Source organism: Rousettus aegyptiacus, unplaced genomic scaffold (assembly GCF_014176215.1).
Source record: "Rousettus aegyptiacus isolate mRouAeg1 unplaced genomic scaffold, mRouAeg1.p scaffold_m13_p_2, whole genome shotgun sequence".
Classification (NCBI taxonomy): Eukaryota; Metazoa; Chordata; class Mammalia; order Chiroptera; family Pteropodidae; genus Rousettus; species Rousettus aegyptiacus.
The window spans coordinates 172,456,939-172,479,768 of NW_023416295.1; the positions used below are offsets into that span (position 1 = coordinate 172,456,939).

A 22,830-nucleotide genomic window follows, 5' to 3' on the forward strand; every position below is an offset into this window, starting at 1 on the left:
CGGGGACGCACTCTCGCGCCTGTGCGTACCATCCTGACGGGAGGCGAGGGGCGGGGTTTCGCTGGAGGGGGCGGAGCTTTCGCGGACCCGGAGGCGGTAGGGACGGCTATAGAAAGCAGATTGTGGGAGGGGGCGTGTCGGCTTGACAGGAAAAGGGCGCGCTATGCGTGATGACGTAAGGGGCGTTGATTGGGAGAGAGCGATCTGGAGCCCGCGCTTGCGCAGCGCCGCGACTGGTGTCCAAATTGATCTTGTCCCTGCGCTCGAGGTAGGCGGGAATGGGCTGTGTTCTGTGTTGTTGCTGGCTGGCCAGGTCTGGCCTGGTTCTGTTTCGCCTCCTCAGTCTTGCGCGTCTCCCTGGCCTGGCCGCAGGGCCGCGTCAGCCAGAAGTGTGCTGACCCGAGGTGCAGAGGCAGCCTCTAGTCCATTCCTTTCTCCTGGGGGAAGTGGCACCGGCCTTGGAGGTCCTCCTGCATTTGAGACCCCCCCTCTGGGCGTGGCTGACAGAGGAGTTGGGAGAGATTTTAGGGACGGGATGAAGATCAATGAGTCTGGTTGGAGAACGGAGTACCCTGGAGCGAGAATCCCTCAAGTCCAGATGGAGCAGGAGGTGAAACGTGACCTCCACATCCATCAGAGCGGCCACCCTGGGCCACCACAGGTCCTGAAGCGTCCTTAAGGCATAAGCAAGGCAAGGCTGCTAGATGATCCTCATGCCCATTTACTTCTGCTCCTCAGTTACCAAGCGCTCTCAAGGCAGCAGAATCCAGTATCCCTATTCCTTATGAGTAACCTCGAGCCCTTTGGACAGATCTCAAAGGAGCCTTGGAGTCGATATTTTTAGGGTTAAATTTGCTTGTTATTGATCTTAAGTTTCTTTCACCTAGTGAGCAGTAACCAGCATGTCAGAGTGGGAATCTTATTACAAAAACGAGGGTGATGAAGAAGAAGAAGAGGAGAGCCTTGAAGCAGGTAGTAGGTGACTTTGGCATGTACCCTTCCATGTGTGGAAGAAAGACTTTCCCTGCCTATATTTACTGAGTGTCCTTTGCTATTTAATGGCCTGCCCTTCTCTCCCCCGAGAATCTCAAATACTTTTCTTTCTTTGAGCTTTGCAGAGCTACCCTAGGCTCTTTTATTCATGTCCTACTTTAGTCTTTGGGACGTTCCTAGCCTTAAACTTTTGCTGGACACTGGTAGACTGACATCTGTTGAGCTCCATAAATGACCCTGAACAGTGGTAGTGGTATCTTTTGTCACCTTAGGTGGCTCAAGTAAGACTCTTCTTCATCCAGGAAAGTAGTTTTACTCATTCTAGGACCTCAGTATAAAAAATGCTTTCAACATACAATTACGGCAGCAATCAAAGGGTAAACATTAGTAACACAGTTACAAGTGTCATTCCCTCACCATATTGGCCAGGTTTGGGAGTATATGTTCAGCCAACACAGTAACACATAAGACAAAGACAGAGAAATAAGGGGTACATGTCATCTACATACTGAGTCCCAGGTAGAAATTTTTTAAGTGTGTTTGTTAAAATTTAGAAACAGGAAATATAAAAAATAGAGAAAGTTTATTATTGTAATCTGTATAATCTACCGCCCTAACACAGCTACTACCAGATTTTGGTATTTTGCATATTTCCTTCACATATTTTTTATTCTACACATTTATTAACTACATATATCTTTTTCTTTTGTGTCTGATTTTTTATATAGTTCTAATCGTGGTGCATATACATTTTTAAATTTTAATTTACACCAGTCTTCTTCCTAAATGAATTTAAAACATATATACATGATTTTGTTTTGCCTTTTTTCTTATTTATTATAGATATATATCTTTATATTATGTAATATGTAGATATATAATAATCTACATATTAGAGATTATAGACATAATATTTCTATATTATATAATACATATTTTTCCATCTAATTACACACATATATATAGTTTTGGTAACTCATTTTAAATGTAGTATAGTTTAGTCATCTACTTCCTATTATATATTTTAATTATCATTTTCTTTAATAAACATCATTGTAAAAAATTTTGCAGAAAGGATTTTCCATATCTTAAGAGGTGGAATTCCCTCGGTCAAGGTCAAATTTCATTTAAGGTCTTGACACATGTAGCCATATTGTTGTAAAAAGATGGGTAATTAAGTTTATTGTATTAAGCAGCAGTGTCAAAAGGGAGACAATCAGACGTCATGTGCCTTTTTATGAAAAATACATCACCCATGATGTAATTACGCCAGAGAAAGGAAAAAAGAAAACCAGAATCTGATGAAGCTTCTCTAGGTCCTTAGTAGGGAAGAGGACTGTGTTGATCTGCCTCGAAAGAACATAGTTGGCAAAATTCAGAAGGTGGAAAACTGCATGACACACATCCTGGTTTTTCAAAAAATAAGTTATCAGAGACAGAATATGGAGGGGTACCCATAGATTAAGAGGCTTCAAAAACATTCTTGAAAAGTCAAAATTAGTGTTTAGGAATGTTCGCTTGGATGATAAAACTAAAAGGAAAAATAAGGAAGTGATTTCTAAAAGTCAGGAGAGATTACTCTTGGGAGGAGGGTGGGTATTCTAAGGGAGAGGGCTTCTGGGGTGACTGGCAAGATCGAATTTCCTGGTGTGGGTAGTGGTTTTAAGGATGTTCGCCTTATAATAATTAATCAGATTATACTTCTGCTTACTGGGCTTTTCTCTGTTTGTTTTATATGAATAATAAACATGTTAAATGTGAACATAGAGCAGGCATTTTTCTTCTCTTTTTTTCCCCATAGGAGAATATACATATTCAGGAAGAGACAGTTTGATTTTTGTGGTTGATGCTTCTAGGGCCATGTTTGAATCTCAGAGTGAAGATGAATTGACTCCTTTTGATATGAGTATCCAGGTAAGACTACCTTTTTATTTAATTTTTTAAAAAAAACCTCAAAGTAGTAATACCACTTAAAAAAATATGGACTCTTTGGAAATTTTGTTTATGAATGACAAATGATGGCCAGCCTCCCAGGATGGCCATCTGTACTTGCAGCTGAAAAAGAGTAGCAGTTTTGGAAAACAAGCCCATTTTCTTCTGCATCTGAACTCCAGACCCCGTGAATACATTGCTCCCACCTCTGGCATTAACCCTTGTAGTAGATGTCATCTGCACAGGAAAAGATGGTCAGCATCTTTAGTCATTAGAAAAATGCAAAACCGTAGTGAGGTATCACACACACTAGGATGGCTATAATTTTTTTTAAAAAAAGGGAAAATAAGAAGTGTTGGCAAGGAGGTGGAGAAACTGTAAACCTCATGCATTGCTGGTGGGAATGTGAAATGGATAAGCCGCTATGGAAAATAGTTTGGCAGTTCCTCAAAGAGTTGAACGTAGAATTAGCATGTGACCCAGCAAGTCCCCTCCCAGGTATGTATATCCCCAATAGAATAAGAAACAGATACTTGAATCCTGATTCTGCCTCTTACAAACCATATATATGATGTTCTAAGAGCTTCTCAACCTCTTGGTATCTGTTTCCTCATCCGTGAAATGGACAGAATTATAGTATCTTCCTTATCAAGCTGTTGTGAGGATTAAATAGTTTCATTTTTCAAATTGAGATGTCATTCACATAACAATAAATTAACCATTTTAACGTGTACAATTCAAAGGTACTTAGTATATTCACAACGTTGTGTAACTACCACCTCTGTCTCATTCCAAAACATTTTGAATGGATAAAACAAAATGTTTACACGTACATGGGAATATTACTCAGCCACAGAAAGGAATTAAATACTGATACATGTTACAAGGTGAATGAACCTTGAAAACATATTAAGTGAAGGAAGCCAGACAAATGGTCATATGTTACATGATTACATTTTTATGGAATGTCGAATAGATATTCCAGAGAGAATGCAGGTTGGTGGTTCCTAGGGTCAGAGGGAGGGAGGAATGGGGAGCTACTACTTAATGGGTTTGAGACTTGCTTTTGGGGTGATGAAAATGTTTTGGAACTAGACGGAGGTAGTGGCTGCACAATATTGTGAAAGTACCAAATACCACTGAATTTTTCACTTTAAAGTGGTTAGTTTTGTTACGTGAATTTCACCTCAATTAAAAAGATCCCTATTCATAGAGAAATATTTCTATAGATATATATCTCATGTCTTATGTTTTCAGAGTTTGGAACCAAACAGAAGCTTCTCATGTTCTAATTTGTATACAAACGATTCTTGCAGTTGGCAACTTGGAATACCTCGTATCTAAAAACAGAATTAATAAAAACAATCCTTAACTTTAAAGCAGTGGTTTTCAAACTTTTACCTATATCAGAGTCACCAGCAGGGCTTGTTAACACGGACTGTAGGGCTTCACCCCAGGACCAAGAATTTGCATTTCCAGCAAGTTCCCAGGTGATGCTGATGTTGCTGGTTTGGAGATTACTCTCTGAAGAGCACTGCTGTCACCTTTTACAGGTCATAGACCTCTCTTTGTAATATGATGAAAGCTGTGTACCCGCTCCCCAAAAAGATACTCACAGTTCTACGTGTAGTTTCAAAGTGTTCCTGGAACCCTTCATGCCTAAAGAACCCAGAAGAAAACTCAGTTGTATGTAGCGAATAAGTGAGACAGTCATAGATGAGCGTAATGTGTTTGATAAGAAGCAATAAAAAAAACGTTTTCTAAAATCCCTTTTAATTATTTTTGTTTTTGTGTTTTTAATTCCGAGAACCTAAGAAGCCCTCACCAAATTTTTGTAAAAGTTTGTAGTCTGCTCAAAGAGTTGGTTAAAATATTTATGGCAATGACTACTTGCCCTGCAGATTATTGTCAATCACGAGACATACTCTAAGTTCTGTTTTTAATAACAAAACGCTGTGGAGGAGGGCTGGTTAGAGGCTCAGGCAGGACATGGAGGGGGTCACCATAGTTGGTTTATTTCTCAGCCTTGAAGATTTAGGAACTTAATTTTGTCAGCATCCCCAGAATTAAATAGGTTTCCAGGACTGGCCAACTCTTGTGAGATACTGACTTACCAGATGTCAACTTTACTTTAAATAGGTAGATAGACCTTTTCTGGAATACTGATGTCTATAATTGTGTAATTAAGCGCAGTTTATTTCAGAAGATGCTGTCAGTAGTTATAGACTTATTTTCAGGTCGCATATACTTATCATTAGCTTAAACCTTTTATACATGTAATTATTTTATATATGTCAATTCTATTTCTTAGTATCAAGCTACTTGAAAGATCAAGTGGCCTGTCCAAACCCAACTAATTAAATAAGTGACTCAAGTGAGACTAAAATCCAGGTTTTCTGATTCTAGTACTGGGCTTTTCACCCTAGAGCTTCCTCCCTGAGTATATAGATGTTTTTAATTCTCTGACTCCTTATGATAAGGACTGCTTATACTTCTATTATATACTTACCACACTCTGCTTTTTCTTATAGCGTGATATATATGCTCATTACTCTCCCTGATTCATGAATTTCCTGAATGTAGAGGTCATGGTTATTCTAATGCCATGTACAAATTCAGCAAATATATATTGAGCACCTGCTATGTGCCAGGCACTTATAGCATTTAAGTTTAGTGGTAACTAGTTAAATAATAATTGAATTGTTATTTTTATTTTCAGTGTATCAAGAGTGTGTACACCAATAAGATCATAAGCAGTGATCGAGATCTCCTGGGAGTGGTGTTCTATGGTACCAAGAAGGACAAAAACTCAGTGAATTTCAAAAATATTTACGTCTTACAGGAGCTGGATAATCCAGGTCAGTAGTATTCTAAGATCGACTTCTCCCTGACATGAGAAGGTCGCTACCCTGAACAAAGAGGAATACGGAGAAGGAAGGAGATGCCATCTTGACTAAGAGTATGCTCTCCTGCACAGGGGGATTCTTACTGGGCTGTGGACGTTTGCTCCGTAGGGTAAACAGCTCTGAGGTGAGGAAGGGATCCTAGGCCCTTCTCTTAGCCTTGTGAGGGCAGCTGCTTACACTGTCCTGACTTTTCTGCTCATTTGACTCCCTGTCTCTGATCAGGTGCTAAACGAGTACTAGAACTCGACCGGTTTAAGGGTCAGCAGGGAAAAAAACATTTCCAAGACATGATTGGCCATGGATGTGACTACTCACTAAATGAAGTGCTGTGGGTCTGTGCAAACCTCTTTAGCGATGTCCAGTTCAAGATGAGCCATAAGAGGATCATGCTGTTCACCAACGAAGACAACCCCCATGGCAATGACAGTGCCAAAGCCGGCCGGGCCAGGACCAAAGCTGGGGATCTTCGTGACACAGGTCAGCATTTTCCCTGTTCTTTGAAAATGGCACTTAATTTTATTGCTTCTTCATAGCCGATGTCAAACATTTGCTTTTCACCATTCACAGTAAAATGAAAGAATAAAGTGAAGCCACTGAAAATGGCCAGGCCATTAGCTGCCTAAAGGATTCTCCCAGAGTTTCTTGACTTTAATGCTGCCACGAATGGTGGTTTTGAATAAGTTATCTGAACTCATTACAGCAGCCAATTGATTCCTGTAACCCTTTCTCTAAGTCCTGACTTGTTAATTGGTCTATTTCTTTGGGAGCTTTTAAAAGTATATTTGAACTTAACAGAAAAAAATTCTTGCCGAAAATTGTTTCCCCTCACTTTCGTCTTTCCTTGCCCAGGCATCTTCCTTGACTTGATGCACCTGAAGAAACATGGAGGCTTTGACATATCCTTATTCTACAGAGATATCATCAGCGTAGCCGAGGATGAGGACCTAGGGGTTCACTTCGAGGAATCGAGCAAGCTGGAAGACTTGTTGAGGAAGGTTCTCTCCAGGGAGACCAAGAAGCGTGCGCTCAGCAGGTGGGCACTGAGCCTAGGCCACCTGCCCATAGTCCCGGCTCCTAAGCAATAGATGGCTTGACCTCCTGGCTACTTATAAACATTAACTCTGGGTCACGTCACTGCCTCACCATGTTCCTCTAAAAAACTTTCTTTCAGGATAGCATGAACTATTTGCTTCTCTTTCTATGGAAAAAGCTAGCATATTTCTTCAAAATAGCATAGCTCACCATTTCCTTGGGGTAATCAGTTGGCTCAGTTGCACTCAGTAGTTTATTGGCTTTTTTCTTCTCTATAAATTAGGGATAACAGTAGTACTGGGTACAGAGCAAAAGCTCGATAAACGTTGGTTATTTTCATTGTTGAAACTGTGTTATTCTGATTTCTTAAAACTTGAGGCCGGTAGGAACCGGACTGTTGGCTTATCTTCCTTCAGAGAGCTTTGGCTCCTCAGCATTTCTTCCTAAAGAGCATCAGGCTTTCGTTTTGGGCTAGTTTCCTCATGGTAAGGGAATATGGCCATTGGTTTTTGAGCAGTTTTCAAGAGATTACTGATATTCTACTAGAAAACCCATGGGATTATTTTAAGGAAACCACGAATCAGCTCATCGCTATAGTTATGGTTTTGTCATTGCTCTCTTCCCCCTTTGTGAAATGATGGGGTGTTGTTACTACTGCAATTTAGAAATCTACTACACATTTTGGCAAGGGTGGCCGGGAGCATAAAATAGAGTTAATTGATTGGATTCTAGTCCAGGCCTCTCTGCTGTGTGGCCTGAGGTAAGATGTATAAATTCTCTGAGCCTCAGTAAAATGGGAGCAAAACTGATCCCTGCTCTTAGGACTGTTGTGATGATTAAATGGAATAATCTAGGCATAGTGCTTGGCACATAGTAATTGTTTATAAATGTTTGCTATTATTATTTTGTGGAAGAGTTGTTATAGGATACTTGATATGAATAATAATAATACACTGGAGCTGTTCGAGAGCTAATAATGCCTTAGGCCAAAGGGCTAGAAAATTCTCATAGTTGTTCTTGCTTAAAGGTAATAACATAATTGTTTTCTTCCATGGTTATTGTGTACCTGGCATTGTCCTAAGTTCTTCGTAGTGAACTCGTTAATTCATTCATTTAAATTTAATAACGACCCTTTGAGGTAGATTGAAACTTTCCCATTGGTAACATTTCTTAACCCTAAGACATATCGAGCAACTTGTTTTGCAGTGTGGGCTTCCACATTTTCCTTGGCAAGGTGTGACATAAACCGTGTGATGTTACACTGTGACTCTATCTTAGAGTTATGACATTTTCAAGGTCGAAAGGTACCTAATTCATAAATGTGAAAAATTCAAGATGTGTCAGAAGGAGTCATGGAGTTGCTATTTTAGGTTAGAAATAGAACCAAGGATACTTGAAGCCCAAGGCCGGAGTGGACCACATTGGCCAGTGCTTTTTCCCAAGATGCGACAATTTTGAGACTACAACAATTTTAAAAAATTACCTTTGAAGATTGCATAGTTTTTAAATTGGTTACAGTCTTGTCAGCTCTCCTTCAGTAGCCTTTAGACAACCGAGTTTAACACCTAGTAAGCCAGAATAATTTAAAGTAGGAAGCCACCAGATGGTTGGTGTTGTTAGTAGTGCCATCTGGTACCAGTACTCACCTGTGGGCCACGCCATGCATTGCCAGATTGATCTGGGGGCATATTAGGTGCTGGCTCCAGGAGCCAACATTTCTAGTTAGGGCTCTGCCCCAAAGCCATGTTCTTTCCACTCTGTGAACCGATACACCTTTGAACTAGCTGTAACCTCTAAACTTTTTAAAAACTCAATACTTACTGCTAACCATTACACAACAGTGAAGATTGGCTTATTAATATGACACTTTTCTGGTAAAGGTGTTTAAAGTTATAAATTTCCCTCAGCACTATTTTAGCTGCATCCTTTTGATATGTTGTGTTTTTGCTTTCATTCAGTTCAAAATCATTTTAACTTTCCCTTGTGACTTATTCTTTGACTTCTTGGATTATTTAGAAGTATATTGTTCGGTTTCCAGACATTTGAGGTTTCCACAGAACTCTGTTGTAGATCTCTAACTGAGACTCATTTTGGTTAAAAAACCTGTTTGGTATGCCACTATCAGAAAACATTCCCTCCAGCTGTGCCCTTCCGTGGTCACTGCGTAAGTCCCAGATGCTCAGGAGACTAGGGCTGATAGGTTGAGCCTGGATCAGGTATGCCCACCATTTGGCCAGGGCAGGGCACAGCACCTGGTTAACATTCTCCCAAAACTACAATGGGGTAAGGCTGGTTCCCAAAGGAAAACTGGGGTTTCATTATTAAAAGAAGGAGAAAGGGATACTAGACAAGATATAATCAATACAGTACTTACAGGGTTATGATGATTAAATGTGAGAATAGCTATAAAGGGATTGGTATATTGCTGGGCTCAATAAAAATAATTATTTTTATTACAGTACATTCTTTGTCATTATTTTAAATAGGTAATATATTTTGAAACTAATTTTTGTGGTATAAACCCTAAGATGGTATTACAACAAACTCCACTGTATTTTTAAAATGCATTATATTTATGTTATAAGAGCTTATTCAGTATTATCAGAGAGAATTAAAAAAATTAAAACTTGGGTACCATGCAGGAATTTTAGATAGGAAAGTATCATTGTTCAGCGTATGCTGTTTTATTTTATTTTTTTCCTTTAGGCTGAAGTTCAAGCTCAACAAAGATATAGCGTTCACCGTCGGCATTTATAATTTGGTCCAGAAGGCCGTCAAACCTCCTCCCATCAAGCTTTATCGGGAAACAAATGAACCAGTGAAAACCAAGACACGGACATTTAATGTAAATACAGGCAGCTTGCTTTTGCCTAGTGACACCAAGCGGTCTCAGGTAGGCCCGCCTGCCTTCTTACCGAATTTTGTCCCATCGAAGAGTTAACCGGGAAGGGGAGACACTGATCAGCCTAACCAGTTAAATAACTTTCCTGTGTGTGTCTTTCTAATGAAGCTGTTAAAATACAAAGTCTTTGCTCTCTGGAACTAGGCACCTACGTCAGTGATACCTTAAGAGCAAGAAAGTTTGAAAGAGATGTCAGTGAAGACTGTAGCCCGTGATCACTCAGCACGTGCTGCGCTGTGTCTTCTAGGTCGAATTCCTTGCTCAGGTACAATAGCAGAAAATGCTTGATAGTTGACTAGGGAGATGAGGAGTTAGGTGTGAGGTGTACTCTTTTTTTTTTTACGGAGAGATTTTTGTTTTGGCCAAACTAACCACATTTTTCCTGCACTTTGAAATGATATGTGTACCTTTCTTAATCTGAAAGACAGTTTAGAATGCAGAATGTTATCTTTCTTCATTCTTTTACCTTCGTTTGCTCTGTAGAAGGATTCAGTATCCAAAATTACAATTAAATGAATCATCCTTCCTTTTTGATTATGCAAAATATGGGACAGAATCTGAGATTTTTTTTATAAGTTCAGGACCTAGAAGGATCAACTAAGTGATTAAAATTAGATATTTTGATTAAGCCGATGAGATGTTTTTTTGGAGCTCAAATTTCAAGCCGAAGTGTTTTGCCCTGCTTTCTGAAGGAAAGAAGAAATTTCCTTTTTCATTTTGGAAGTAACTAGTTTTCCACGTTGGTTTATTCATAGGAAGTAGCTCTTCCAGTCACTGAGTTTCTTTCTTGATTCAATGCCCCTCCCACCCCCCATCCCCGCTCTGCCCAAAGAAACAAAACAAAACCTTCAGGGCTTTGTTTTTGTTTATAAAACCCAAATTTGACTCTCTTAGTAAGTTCTGTTACTAATTGCATATTTAGGATCAAAATGCAAACATTAAAGTTTGGAAGTAATTGTGTGTGTGTGTGTGTATGTGTCTACCTCCCACACTAACTGAGACCCAGCACACTACCTGACAGGTCCTCTCAATAAATAGTATGGTTCGAGCATCCTTTGTGTATCAAGGATGATGCTGAGGTAAATGAGGGAGAGAGTAAAAGTTTGAAGAGCACATCCTTTGGTACCATAGAAATCTGGGTTTAAAGCCCAATTTAAACACACACACACACACACACACACACTCTATTACTTCCAGACTGTATAATGTTTGCATTTCAATCCTAAATATGCAATTAATAACAGAACTTAGTAACAGAGTCAAATTTGGATTTTATAAACAAAAACAAAGCCCTAGAGCAAGTTATCATCCCTTGAGCCTCAGTTCACTCATCTATAAAACAGGTTTTTACATCTATGCCTGGGATTGTGCAGAGATAAGTTGAATGACAGACATAAAGTGGTAAAGTGCCTGCCGGGCTCTTAGTAAGTGTTCATTTCCTGCGGTGGAAGGACACTACCCCTGGAGAGCCATCTTCCTGATCCTTAGAAGAAAGTGGGTTTTGACTTGTTAGTGTGTCACGGGGCAACAACAACTTTGCATCTCCATGTGGCCTTTCTTGTCCCCCACCTTTAGATCTATGGGAGTCGCCAGATTGTACTAGAGAAAGAGGAAACAGAACTGCTCAGACGGTTTGATGAGCCAGGTTTGATTCTCATTGGTTTCAAGCCCTTGATCATGCTGAAGAAGCACCATTTCCTGCGGCCCTCCCTGTTCGTGTACCCCGAGGAGTACCTGATCAATGGCAAGTGGCCCAGACCAAGGGTAAACGAATGAGTAGCACAGAAGGCAACGTACTGAGCAGCAGCTTCTAAATGGGTGCTGCTCGGGAGCCGTACAGGATGTGTTACGGTGTATTTTGAAAGTGTTTCATGCTCAAATACATTTTGGAAATGTGGGACCAAACCAGGTTAAAAAGATTTCCCTAGGACCTGTAATAAGCTGATACACTGTGAACATCCGGGAGGGGATGTGGAATTAGAATTTCAAAAACTTCCTGTGGAATTCTTAGAGGCATCAGATAGTGTTTGAAAAACAAACGTCTTTCCTAGTGTTGCCAGTTAAAGATGTTACTAATTTGGCCATTGTGTTTATTTGTGCTATAGCTAACGAACCCCCCAGATTTGATCTGATTGGTTTTGATTAGCAAATGGGGCTTATGTCATTAGCCTTTAGGATCGTAAAAGTAAACTGATATTCTCACTCCTAAATGGAGTGTTTGAGTCATCCAATCTCTTATTCCTTTCCTTTCTATGCCTCTGCTACCCCCACTTTCCCTTCAGCTCTGGGTCCATCACCCCTTACCCGCTAAAGAACCATAAGCCCTTCTAAGAAAATGGAAGAGAAATTGTAGGCTAATAATATGGGCTAAGAGGGAAGGATGGAGACACCTTGAGGGTGTTGACCCCTGGGGCGTTTCTTTTCCAGGGAGCTCAACCCTGTTCATTGCTCTACTCACCAAGTGTCTGGAGAAGGAGGTTATGGCAGTGTGTAGGTACACCCCTCGCCAGAACATTCCCCCTTATTTTGTGGCCTTGGTGCCACAGGAAGAGGAGCTGGATGACCAGAAAATTCAAGTGACTCCCCCAGGTATGTGAGAGAGAGATTTTGAGTGCTTCTGAACCTGGCTTAGGCTTTGGAGCCACTCCTGGGATCCCAGCTGTACCTTCTGTACCAGAGCCTCCAGAAACAGGTCCAGGGAAGTCTGTATTTTTGAGGTTTCACAGATGAATTGGTTGCACGAGGCTGCCGAATATGGTTGTGCACTGCACATCATGCATGACCGTACAAGGCAGCTCTGCCGCCAGGGTCGAGCATTCGCTGCATAGGGACTGTTCGTGGGGTCTCTCTACTAACACCGTTATTTACGAAAGCCATTGTTTGGCACGCTTGCAGTGTTTAATGTTTGGTTTATCTCCTGTGTACACAGGGCAGCGAAGTATAGTGGAAAGGCCTTGGGTTTTGAAGTCAGATCTGACCTCATCTTGTGTGACGTGTCTCAAAGCTTACATTCTTTTGTTTCGGGCCCATCTCTGCCACCTGTAAACTGGCCAACTTGGGCAAATAATTTAACCTTTCTGTTTATATTCCTTATCAGCAAAGATAAGAATTCTGGAACACCTTTCTCTCAAAGTTGTTTCACATTTGAAATAAGTTCATAAACATGAAAGTGCTTAGCACAGAGTAACCAACAGTTGATCGTCATCTCTCTTCTTTAACCATGCTAATAAATATTAACTTTATAAAGTAACTCTTTGAAAATATTATATTTCTAACCCTGGTCACTAGAATGCTGAGGAATAGCTTTGTCTGTCAGCTATAAAGCTGTCGTTTCTCAGCTCCAGGTTCGCCCTTTAATGTTCTGTGCCGCTGCGGCTGAGACTCTCCAAATCCAGTTTCTCCTCTGCCAGCTGGCTCTGGGTGAGGCTCCGTCAAGAGCAGGGGCTGGAGGAGGACTACGGGGCAGAGAAAAACGAAGGGACTTAATCCTTCCTCCTACTCAGTGCTGTCGGCATCAGGCCCTTCGCCTGGCAGCAGTAGTTGGTTCCATTGTCTAGATTTTTCTGTCTTTCTAGAACCAGCCAGTAATAGAATAAGATCAGCCTACTAACTAACCCTCACCTTTTCCCTTTCAGCATGTGGTGGAAGGCGGGGAACAAAGCGGGGAGCTCAGAGGTGGGAAGGTTGAGGCTGGGACTGAGCCCTCGAGGGAGGGGGCACTGTCCAGCTTTCTCTGAGTGGATCAAAAAAGCTGGAGGTGGAACTGACTGCTGCTGTGGGGTAAAGAGCCTCAGTTGGGACGACGCTGACAGGAACAGGAGGTACATGGGAAGGAGCATTCCTGCCTTGGGGTCGCCCTCCAGAGGGAGTCTGCTAGGCAGATGCTAACAGAAATCAGACAGTGAAGGAGAAACGGGGTGTGTAGGGTCCCAGCCCCAGACTCCCAAGACATAGAAGGGTGAATTTGGAGCCGAAAGACAAACGACAGCTCAATCACTGAAAACTTTTGTTAAGTCAAATCTCAGAAAACTTATCTCCCTGCCTCAGGCTTCCAGCTTGTCTTCTTACCCTATGCTGACGATAAACGGAAGGTGCCCTTTACTGAAAAAGTCATGGCAAACCCGGAGCAGGTAGACAGCATGAAGGCTATTGTTCAGAAGCTCCGCTTCAAATACAGGTGAGCAGCGGGTCAGTCTCAGGCTTTCTTCTGGAACTGCCTCCTGAGTTCAAAGTCTTACTGGAAATTTGAGTTAAGCCTAGACCAAGAGAATGGGATTTTACTCTTTTCAGTTAACCGATTATAACTTTTTAAAAGCAGTATAGAGTCTGGAAAGTCTTATTATAGTGACTCTGGAATTGTGCTGCATGCTTCCAGCCGGTTGACCTGTCATGTTGTGCTTAGAAAGCTAGATTAGTTGAGCAAGTTCAAAAAGGCAGCAGTAAGGAGAAAATTCTTAGTTGGTCTTTCCCTTGATTTACTCACACAATGAGTGAAAATAAGTGAATCCAATGTAAATTGTTTCTTTCATATACACATAGACCATCTCCGAGAACCTGCATAATTTGACACCAAGCGTAATTTATTTCCCATTCCATCTTTGTGTTCAGGCTACTCTCCTATCTCTGCTGCCCTTTGGGCAGGTAATACCTTCCCTTCCAGATGTAGCCTCCTGCTGATCTTTTATTGGACAAATGGAAGAAGCATTGTTAAGATTCTCCTCTGTGCCAGGCACTGTTCTAACTACAGTCCAACATTATCTCATTCATTCTTCATAAGAACCCTGAAAGCTAGGTTTTGTGCCCGTTCTACAGACGAAGAAGCTGAGGCTTAGAGGAGTGAGGCAGCTGGCCCAAACTCACCCAGCTGAAAGAGCTCGGTCTTTTTGGCCCTAGATTCTTTCTCTTTTTATTCCCATGCTGCTGCTGAGTATGGGAAGAAAGAGGCCTCGGGCCCATTATCTCCCTATCTCGTCATCTCTCCTCCATCTTTTCTCTGTACTTACATGGTCCTGCCTCCTCCATTTCTGTCTCTGCCCACAGCTTCCAGTGACAGGTGAGCAAGTATCGTTTGCTTTTAAATTCGTTTTAGAATCTCTAGCATCAGACAACAAATGGAAAATTGAAAGAAAGAGAAGTTGATTCAAGAGACAAGATTCCCAACTCTTTTAGTTGGGGTACTTTTCTCAGCTAACCTTGGACCTGAGCTATCGCAGTTAGCTTTATTTTATTTTATTTTATTTTTAATTTCTAAAATGTTTGCATTTTTATTTTTTAATTTTTTTATGTCATTGTTTTAACAGGAGTGACAGCTTTGAGAACCCAGCGCTACAGCAGCATTTCAGGAACCTGGAGGCCTTGGCTCTGGATTTGATGCAGCCCGAACAAGTGGTGGATCTGACACGTAAGAGGGCCGTGGCTGAGAAGTCCTTGTCATGGGGGCTTCCTTCTCCATCTCACTCTCGGCCAGCAGTGCGAATGAATCTCCCAGCACCCTCTAGAGACTTAGCCTTGCTGTCCAGCCCATGTTTGAGAGACTTTCTAGACTAGCTGAGACTGCCCAGGAACACATTCGGCTGGTTCTGCAGTGAGAGGAAGAGAAAGTGCCAGGCTTCTGAGACCTGCCTCTGAGCAAGGCCACTCCATGACTACGTGACGGTAGAAGTTAACAAAAATAATCCATAGCATTTACTGAGTGCTTACTGTGTGCCAGGCACTGTTGTCCTGTGCGCTGGCTCATTTGATCCTCATAACTACGAGGTGGGCAGGGTTGTTGCATTTGTCTCGGAGAACGTTCCTGCCGTCCCAGCCACTCATCCCTCCACTCCTCCTGCTCCATCAGTAGGTCCTGTCAGCTCGCTCACCGTTCATGATCACAGTCCCGTCCACCCCCCGCTCGCGCCCCCACGGCACACACTGCTTCGGCCTTCTGTCTCACCTGCCTTCTCTTCATGCTCCACACAGCTGTCGGGGCGATCTTTCTAAAATGCAGATCTGATCACGTCACCCGCCTGCATAGCCCTGCAGTGATTCTCTGCTCTTCTCACGATGAGGTTTAAATCCTGGGCAGGCTTTCACGCTTCCGTGACCTTGCTATGCTTGACTTTTCAGCCTCCTTGCTGGTCCTGCCCTCCTCACACCCTATTTTCCAGCTCTATATTGCATGCTGTTTTTCATCCCTATGCTTCTCCTGCTTGGAGTAATATCTACCCGAGGAAGAACCATCAGCTTTCCAGAAAATTCGTTCCTGACTCCTCCTAGGTTCCAGTGTGCCCTGTACAGTCTTTTTCACGGCATTCCCCAGCTCTGTTGTATCTATATTTTTACCACCTCCTTACCCCGACTAGGCTGTAAGCCCACACTCTTGTTTAATCCCCAGAATCTTGCCCAGTTCTCAGCTCCACCACTTCCTAACTGTTTGACCTCAGGCAAGTCATTTGACCTCTCTGTGCTTGGCCGTAGTACGTGCTCATTAAATACAGCCTTTAGAAGGTACTTAGTAAACGTTAGAAAGACTTTATTGAATGTCAGCTGCCTCCTTGTGGACCCTTCCCTGACCTCCCCCTGGCCCCCTAGGTGCTTTCTCTTCTAGTCCCCTAGAGTTAGAACTGGACAGGAAGCCAGGGTTTGTGACTCTTCCTATGTTTTGATTTTTCTAGTGCCCAAGGTTAAAGCAATGGATGAAAGACTGGGTCCTCTTGTGGATAACTTTAAGGAACTTGTCTACCCACCAGGTTATAATCCTGAGGGAAAAGGTCCCAAGCGAAAACAAGGTAAGGAACCAGTGGACGTCCAGCGGGTTATTTCAAAAAGTTGTCTTTATGCTCCTATTACAAAAGCTAATGACCTTCAGAAATTTCTATACAAATCTATGTATTAACATGCACAGACATACATATTTCAGCACAAATGGGATAGTATTCACATTGTTTTCTAGTTTACTTTGTTACTCAGCTGTATATGATGGACAATTACTTATTTCCACACTTACATTTTGACTTCATCAAAAAAAATAATGCTGTAGAGCACTTCATTGGACAGATGTGCATAGTGTATTCACTCTGTCGGTAGATACGTGGCAGAGAACATGGACCACATTTGTCAGCTTGTGTGAGCAAATCGTTAAGGGTCGACCCAGCGATTCTTAGCACTGACATTTCTGGGTCAAGGTGTAAGCATTTAAAATTCTGATAAAAAGTGCCAGTGTGTTTCTGAAAAAAAAGATATAATTTATACACTACCCAAGAAGGAGTGGGTGTGTTTTTCTACGCTCTCACCAATCTTGGGCTTTATTTATTATTTTTTAATTTTCACAAAAAATAGAGGGAAAATTATATCCTGTTATGATTTGCAGTTCTCCAGTTCTGACTGAAATGTAGTTTACTCTGACTTTCTTTCCTGTGAACTTCTAGTTTTTGGCCTTAATCATTTTTTCCTACTGAACTGCCCTTTGTCTTACTACTGGATCCAGAGTACTCTACCGTGGCTCTCCCATTTTTCAGTATGGCCCATTATGAGTTCCTCACCAATAGGAAGAGTTTTGGCTTAGGCTATAATCCTTTTGGCTGTCTTTGTATAAGTAAAGCCAAATGTGGGCCTTGCTTGCCTAAAAAAACGATGAGGGAAGTGGAGGCGTGAGAGGGTAGGGGGAGGCCATGGCCTTTCTCCTTTTTGCGTTGGAAGGGACTCCTCCAGTGCCCTGCGTGAAATGCTGTCATAGCTCTTCACACCTGTGTGTGCTCTTGTTTACCTCGCTTAGCATTCTTACCTCCTCGTATGGTGCCTTGGTACTTGCGTGGCGCTCTCCAAATGCTTTTTAAAGGCAGGAGGGAAGGAATGAATGACTTGCTCACTTAGCGTGAGCAAGTTGTGAGTAAACCGATGGCACTCAGACCACTCTTAACTCCGTCCTAGGTGTGACACTTTTGAATTTACGCTTATGTGAAACTGCCTTGTCAAGACACCTGTCTTCCCCATGGTGTCCTAGGTGGGCAGCATGGCTTTATGGAAGATGGTTGACTGCAGCCCAGATCATATGAGCACCCTGCGCAGTGTAGCTGGGATGCCACTGTTAACATTTCCGATTATTCTCTTCTGACCTTTTGCCTCAGATGATGAAGGTTCCAGTAGCAAAAGGCCCAAGATGGAGTTATCCAAAGAGGAACTGAAGGCCCATGTGAGCAAGGGCACGCTGGGTAAGCTCACTGTGCCCATGCTGAAGGAAGCCTGCAGGGTGTACGGGCTGAAGGGCGGGATGAGGAAGCAGGAGCTGCTGGACACGCTCAGTAAGCACTTCCAGAAGGACTGACCAGACCGTACAGCCACCGCCCTTCAACACTGTAGTCAGGCTGCCCGGTTTTGCTCATCAAAAAACATTCTCCTGAACCAGGAAAATTCTGCCTGACAGAAGCCAAGGACTTTACATTTATGAGACTTCCTGTTACCACGGAGATAGCATAGTCCTCCTTGCTGTGCCTTATTCTACTCTCTGAATAAAGAGCCCTAATTTTGCATTATATACTGTTGTTTAGTGTGCAAGAGAAAGAAAGATGTGTCAGCCTCGCAACCAAACTTGCTGTTAACTAGTAGCTTAATTTTCTCTCCCCCTTGGAACACACATCTTCACAGTGGAAACAGGTATCGGTGACAGCAGGGGAAAGGGTGACAAGGACAGGTAAACATACTTCAGGAGTGGCAAGCCCTAGCAAGATCCTCTGTCCTCTCACCTGTTTTCCTTTAACCGCGTCATATTAAGATCTAAAGACCAGATTTCAGAAGCAATAGGAATGCGACATTTCAAATTCTGGTTACCCGTTTGCTTCACGAGTAAGTAGCAAAGCACACCCCTCATGTCACATTCCTTTTAATGCGACATTCAAGTATATGAAGATCTATATGTTTTCTCTTGTCCTGAGAATGCGAGTTCCTTTTAAGTGAAATGAGTTATTCCTTTTATTTTTCGGGGGAGCATTAGGGGAAGGGGAAGAGGAGGGTCCTAGTGTTAGAAGGGGAAGTGGCAGGGAGTGTCTTTTTCTTTGTGTTCTCCCCACTCCCCATCCCTCTTCCATCCCCCTGTCCCTTTCCTGCTCTTTCTGCTGCTACCGCTTTTGAAGAATTAGCTGAGAGAGGGAAAGAAAGCATCTGCAAGGGTTTGCATCCTCCGAGGATGGCTCGAGATTCAGGGTTTGTAAGTCCTGTGTCCTTCAGGACTAGAATGAGGGTCTCATGAGGCGGGTGGAGGAAGGGTCAAATTACTCTTATAAGAGACTTTCAGTTTTGGGTTCTTCACTCTGAGCTTTATAAGTTTTTTTTTATTTGTTTTTGTTTGTTTGTTCAGAAAGGAGATATATATTCTTGTTTGGGTTTCTTTCCTTATTTGGGGGAGAGGGAGAATAATTCTCCAACTAGAAGAGATGCTTTTTACTGAATGTCAATTGAAAAATTAAACTTTAAAAAGATGCTTTTGAAGATACAGCAAGATAACAGTAAGTGCTCACTCATGTTGAGGAATTAGACCATTCTTTTTAAATGACGCATGCTATACAACTCTGGATTCTAGGGGGGGCACTAATACTATCAGTACAGACTAGAATTAGGCTAGTCACCACAAGTAGGAAGGTAAGAATGAGTACCATCACTGAGCCTTTGACTTCAACCCTGGATTTCCTGGCTAAAGATGAGAAGCCCTAGAGAGAGTTCCAGGCTTTTCTATGCACTCCTGCGGGTCTTTATCCAAGTCTAGACTCCTTTTCCTCTGTTCTCCTATTTACAAAATGGAGAGAATGAGAATTCAAGGGTCAAACAACAAACACCTACTGGTAAGGTGAATGATAGAAAATTACCACCAGAGGTCTATGGTAAATAACAGCTGTGCGATCTGTTTTTCTATAAATTAACAATGCTTACCTTCTCTGCTGTTGAGCTCCCCAGGAGAGAAGGAACATGTCTAAACACAATTTTGTTAGGCTTTTGTAAGCTCATAAGTCAAATTTAATACATTTGCATTTTGGCTCCATCACATACATACAAGTGACCATGGCATTTTTGAGCTTTAGTTTCCTCATATTTACAGTAATAACGTGGAATGGTGAAAATAATATGAGAAATCACGTAAACTGAAACGGTGCTCAGTGAGTACTAGCTGTGCCCCTTAAAACTTAAAACTTCTCTCGCTGCAAACATGTTGCACTCAGCCAGGCGGTGGTGACGTACTGGCGCCCGGAAAGGGACCCGCGCATGCGCGCTGCGGGCGATGGAAAAGACTGGGCGCACATGCGCGTTCGCCCCCGAGCGGCCCGCGGTCTGGGCAAGTGGGTCAGCATCTGGACAGCGCCGATCTGGCCAAAACTATACGAAACAAACGTGTGCGCATGTGTATACACGTCCAGGCCAGATGCAGAGGAAACATCTGTAATGTGTTTTAATGTCTTATTAAAAAATAAGAAAAGGCAGGACCATGAACTCTGGGAGAGATTAGTCATCCACTTCATCCAGAAATTTTAACCTCAAATCCATATCGTGGGGAAAACACACCTGTTACATGCGAGCAGGAGCTATGATGACTGTTCAGCCTTTCTGGTGTGAGCCCAAACTGTCCCCGAGTATATAGTTATCCTCATTGTAACCACGTCAAATGAAAGCCAGTCCTACATGAGATTTACTTCTGGGCACTCTGAAGCACCTCGCGTGTGAGCCCTGCCAACGGTCCAGTGTTCCTTATAGCCCTGCAGTTTTGACATAACCAGATTTATTGCTACTTTCACAAGACAGCCTCACCTTTTTATCACCCGCTCCAATCTTTGTTGTTTATTGCTGTGTAACAAACTACCCAAAGCGATTGGCTTAAAAACAATAATTCTCTTTTGCCATTTCTGCTGATAAGGAATTTGGGAGTGAATAGGGCGGGTGGTTCTGGCTTGAAGTCAGTTGAGGTTGGGTTCAAGATGTTGGCCAGGGCTGCAGTCTGTTGCAGGCTCTACTGAGGCTGGATGATCAGCTTACAGGGAGGCTGCATTAATCATGTTTACTTTCTGTAGCTAATGTTTTGACCATCTTGGGGGCCTTACAGACCCAGGAGAGACTGCTGGAAAATGCCAGATATGTTTAGCTAGTTCCTAAAGACAGTTACCAACTTAAGAACATACTTCTCATGCAAGCCAAGTACCTCCTTTATCCGACACACCAAACCAATATTATCCCTGTTCTGAATAATCCCAGAGCCAGGCAACCAGAGACCAACTACCTTTATAATTCCCAAAGTCCACGGGATTATTCAAACTAGCCAACCTTAAACTGTTACTGCCTTGCTTTGCCTTTGCCATGAAACCTCAGTAAGGGTTGTAACCTAAGATTTTCCCTTGCTTCTGCTGCCTGACCAAAACCAAGACCTAAAGCGTCCCCTGTGGCCCTGCGTGGTGTGGCGTGCCCCCTACTCTTGGGAAACATCTTTTGATAGTGTTGACCTTTCCATGTCTTTAGTCATTTCTATAAATTAAAATCCCTCAAGAATATGAGACAGAGACTCTTTCCTATGACTGGCAAAGTTGGTGTTAGCTTTTGGCTAGGGACCTGAAGAGACACTTGAGAGGCCACTTAAGTCATCATGATATGGTTGATTTCCCTCCTAGTCAGTGATCCAGAGAGGAAGGCAGAAGCTGCAATCTCTTAGAACCTTGGAAGTCACATCATCCCATGACACTCCAAGTGCTGCAGACCAGCTCCGAGTTGGTGTGTGCTGAGACTGTGCAGGGCATGGATTCCACGAGGATTGCGGGTGGGGGTGGGGGCACATCTTGGGACCGGTTGCAGAGCATCGTGGAGAATACTGACTTGCTACTAAAGATTCTTTCCTTCTTTCACAAAATAAGCAATTATACCCACCCACCTCTGCTACATTGTAAACAGATATATTTGTGAATGCTGGAGGCATATACCTGATTTTTCAAAATGTGAGACACTCAACTAAGGGCTAGTAAATGCCTATAACAAGCTCCTCTCCCTTTTCCCCTTAATTTGGGATTAAAGACAATGGAAATGCATTGTTTAGTACTTAACAATACTACAGATGAATAATCTCTTCAAGATTGGAAATGCAAAAATATTCCTTCATCATAGGTCCACTTGGGAAAAGGGGTTCAGGAAACTTATTATAAAACAGATGTTCTGAACCAGTGTGTGTGGGTCCAGAAGACCCTGTAAGACCCGAGGAAAGCCACTGGATTTCCTCCAAAGTAAATTTTATATGTGAAATTTTGCAGCCTACTTCATTATTAGGTGGCTGGATTTAAGTGACCAGATTTCCTGCTTGTTTCCATGTCTGGACTTTAAGAATTATTCATTCTACCCTTTGGAGCATCTGTTGGGCCACTGCTGGAGGTGCTAGGGCATCACCTAAATTTTAGCCCCAATGAGGGCGATCAGAAAACAATCTCAGAATTAGTTGAGGACAAGTTGTATAGAATGTTACAGTGCTGGGGGGAAGAGAACGAGACAGGTAACGAGAAAAGGCCCCAGAAAACTGATATTTGAATTAAGACTAGCATGGGGAGAAAGCCACCAGCGCAGTAAAGGAATATGAAGTACAAAGAATTTAAGAAACAGGTGTGGCGTGTTCCAGAAACCAAGCAAAGGCAACATGGTGGAGGCAGACACAGGGCAGGCAGTGGAGGCCATTAGGAGCAGGGAAGAGCCAGTCTTCGGGTGACCACACACTGACACCCTGCCCTTTGAAGGCCAGCCGTGTAGCTGTGGGAACTAACACCCCGGAGTAGACTGGGCGCCCAGGATGAAGACCACAGGAGCTCCTGCCCCACCCTTCTCAGGGATCTCGTAGGTAAGCCCTGGCTTCTATTCAAGTGGAGGTTAGATTTCTCTCTCTGGCCCCCAAACTATTTCAGTCTTTTAGAGTACGATTTTAAAGACACTTATACCATAAAAGAAAATACAAAGTACCACCTCAAACTCCACCATCCACAAATATGAAACTGCTGGGGTGGGAATGACGGCGTATAAACACTGGGCTGTGCTGGGGGAAACGACTAGCCCAGCAGGACTGGGTGCTGTCCAGGT

The 22,830-nt window shown here is 42.6% G+C and overlaps 1 protein-coding gene across 1 annotated transcript; it reads left to right on the forward strand.

Moving 5' to 3' along the window:
* The first annotated feature begins 191 nt into the window (after nucleotides 1-191).
* XRCC6 (X-ray repair cross complementing 6) lies at nucleotides 192-18,280 on the forward strand. Its single transcript, XM_016135828.2, has 13 exons — nucleotides 192-268; nucleotides 888-972; nucleotides 2,795-2,907; nucleotides 5,645-5,783; nucleotides 6,054-6,308; nucleotides 6,681-6,864; nucleotides 9,570-9,756; nucleotides 11,341-11,509; nucleotides 12,193-12,354; nucleotides 13,813-13,942; nucleotides 15,066-15,166; nucleotides 16,422-16,535; nucleotides 17,874-18,280. Exons 2-13 carry the CDS (start codon nucleotides 903-905, stop codon nucleotides 18,068-18,070), a joined length of 1,821 nt encoding a protein of 606 aa, XP_015991314.2. The 5' UTR covers nucleotides 192-268; nucleotides 888-902; the 3' UTR covers nucleotides 18,071-18,280.
* Nucleotides 18,281-22,830: the final 4,550 nt, after the last annotated feature.

Coding starts and splice junctions, on each gene's coding strand:
- XRCC6 (XM_016135828.2), top strand. CDS start 903: ATGTCAGAGTGGGAATCTTATTACAAAAACGAGGGTGATGAAGAAGAA. Junction 12,355..13,812: donor AATTCAAGTGACTCCCCCAG/GTATGTGAGAGA, acceptor TCCCTGCCTCAG/GCTTCCAGCTTGTCTTCTTA. Junction 13,943..15,065: donor AAGCTCCGCTTCAAATACAG/GTGAGCAGCGGG, acceptor TTGTTTTAACAG/GAGTGACAGCTTTGAGAACC.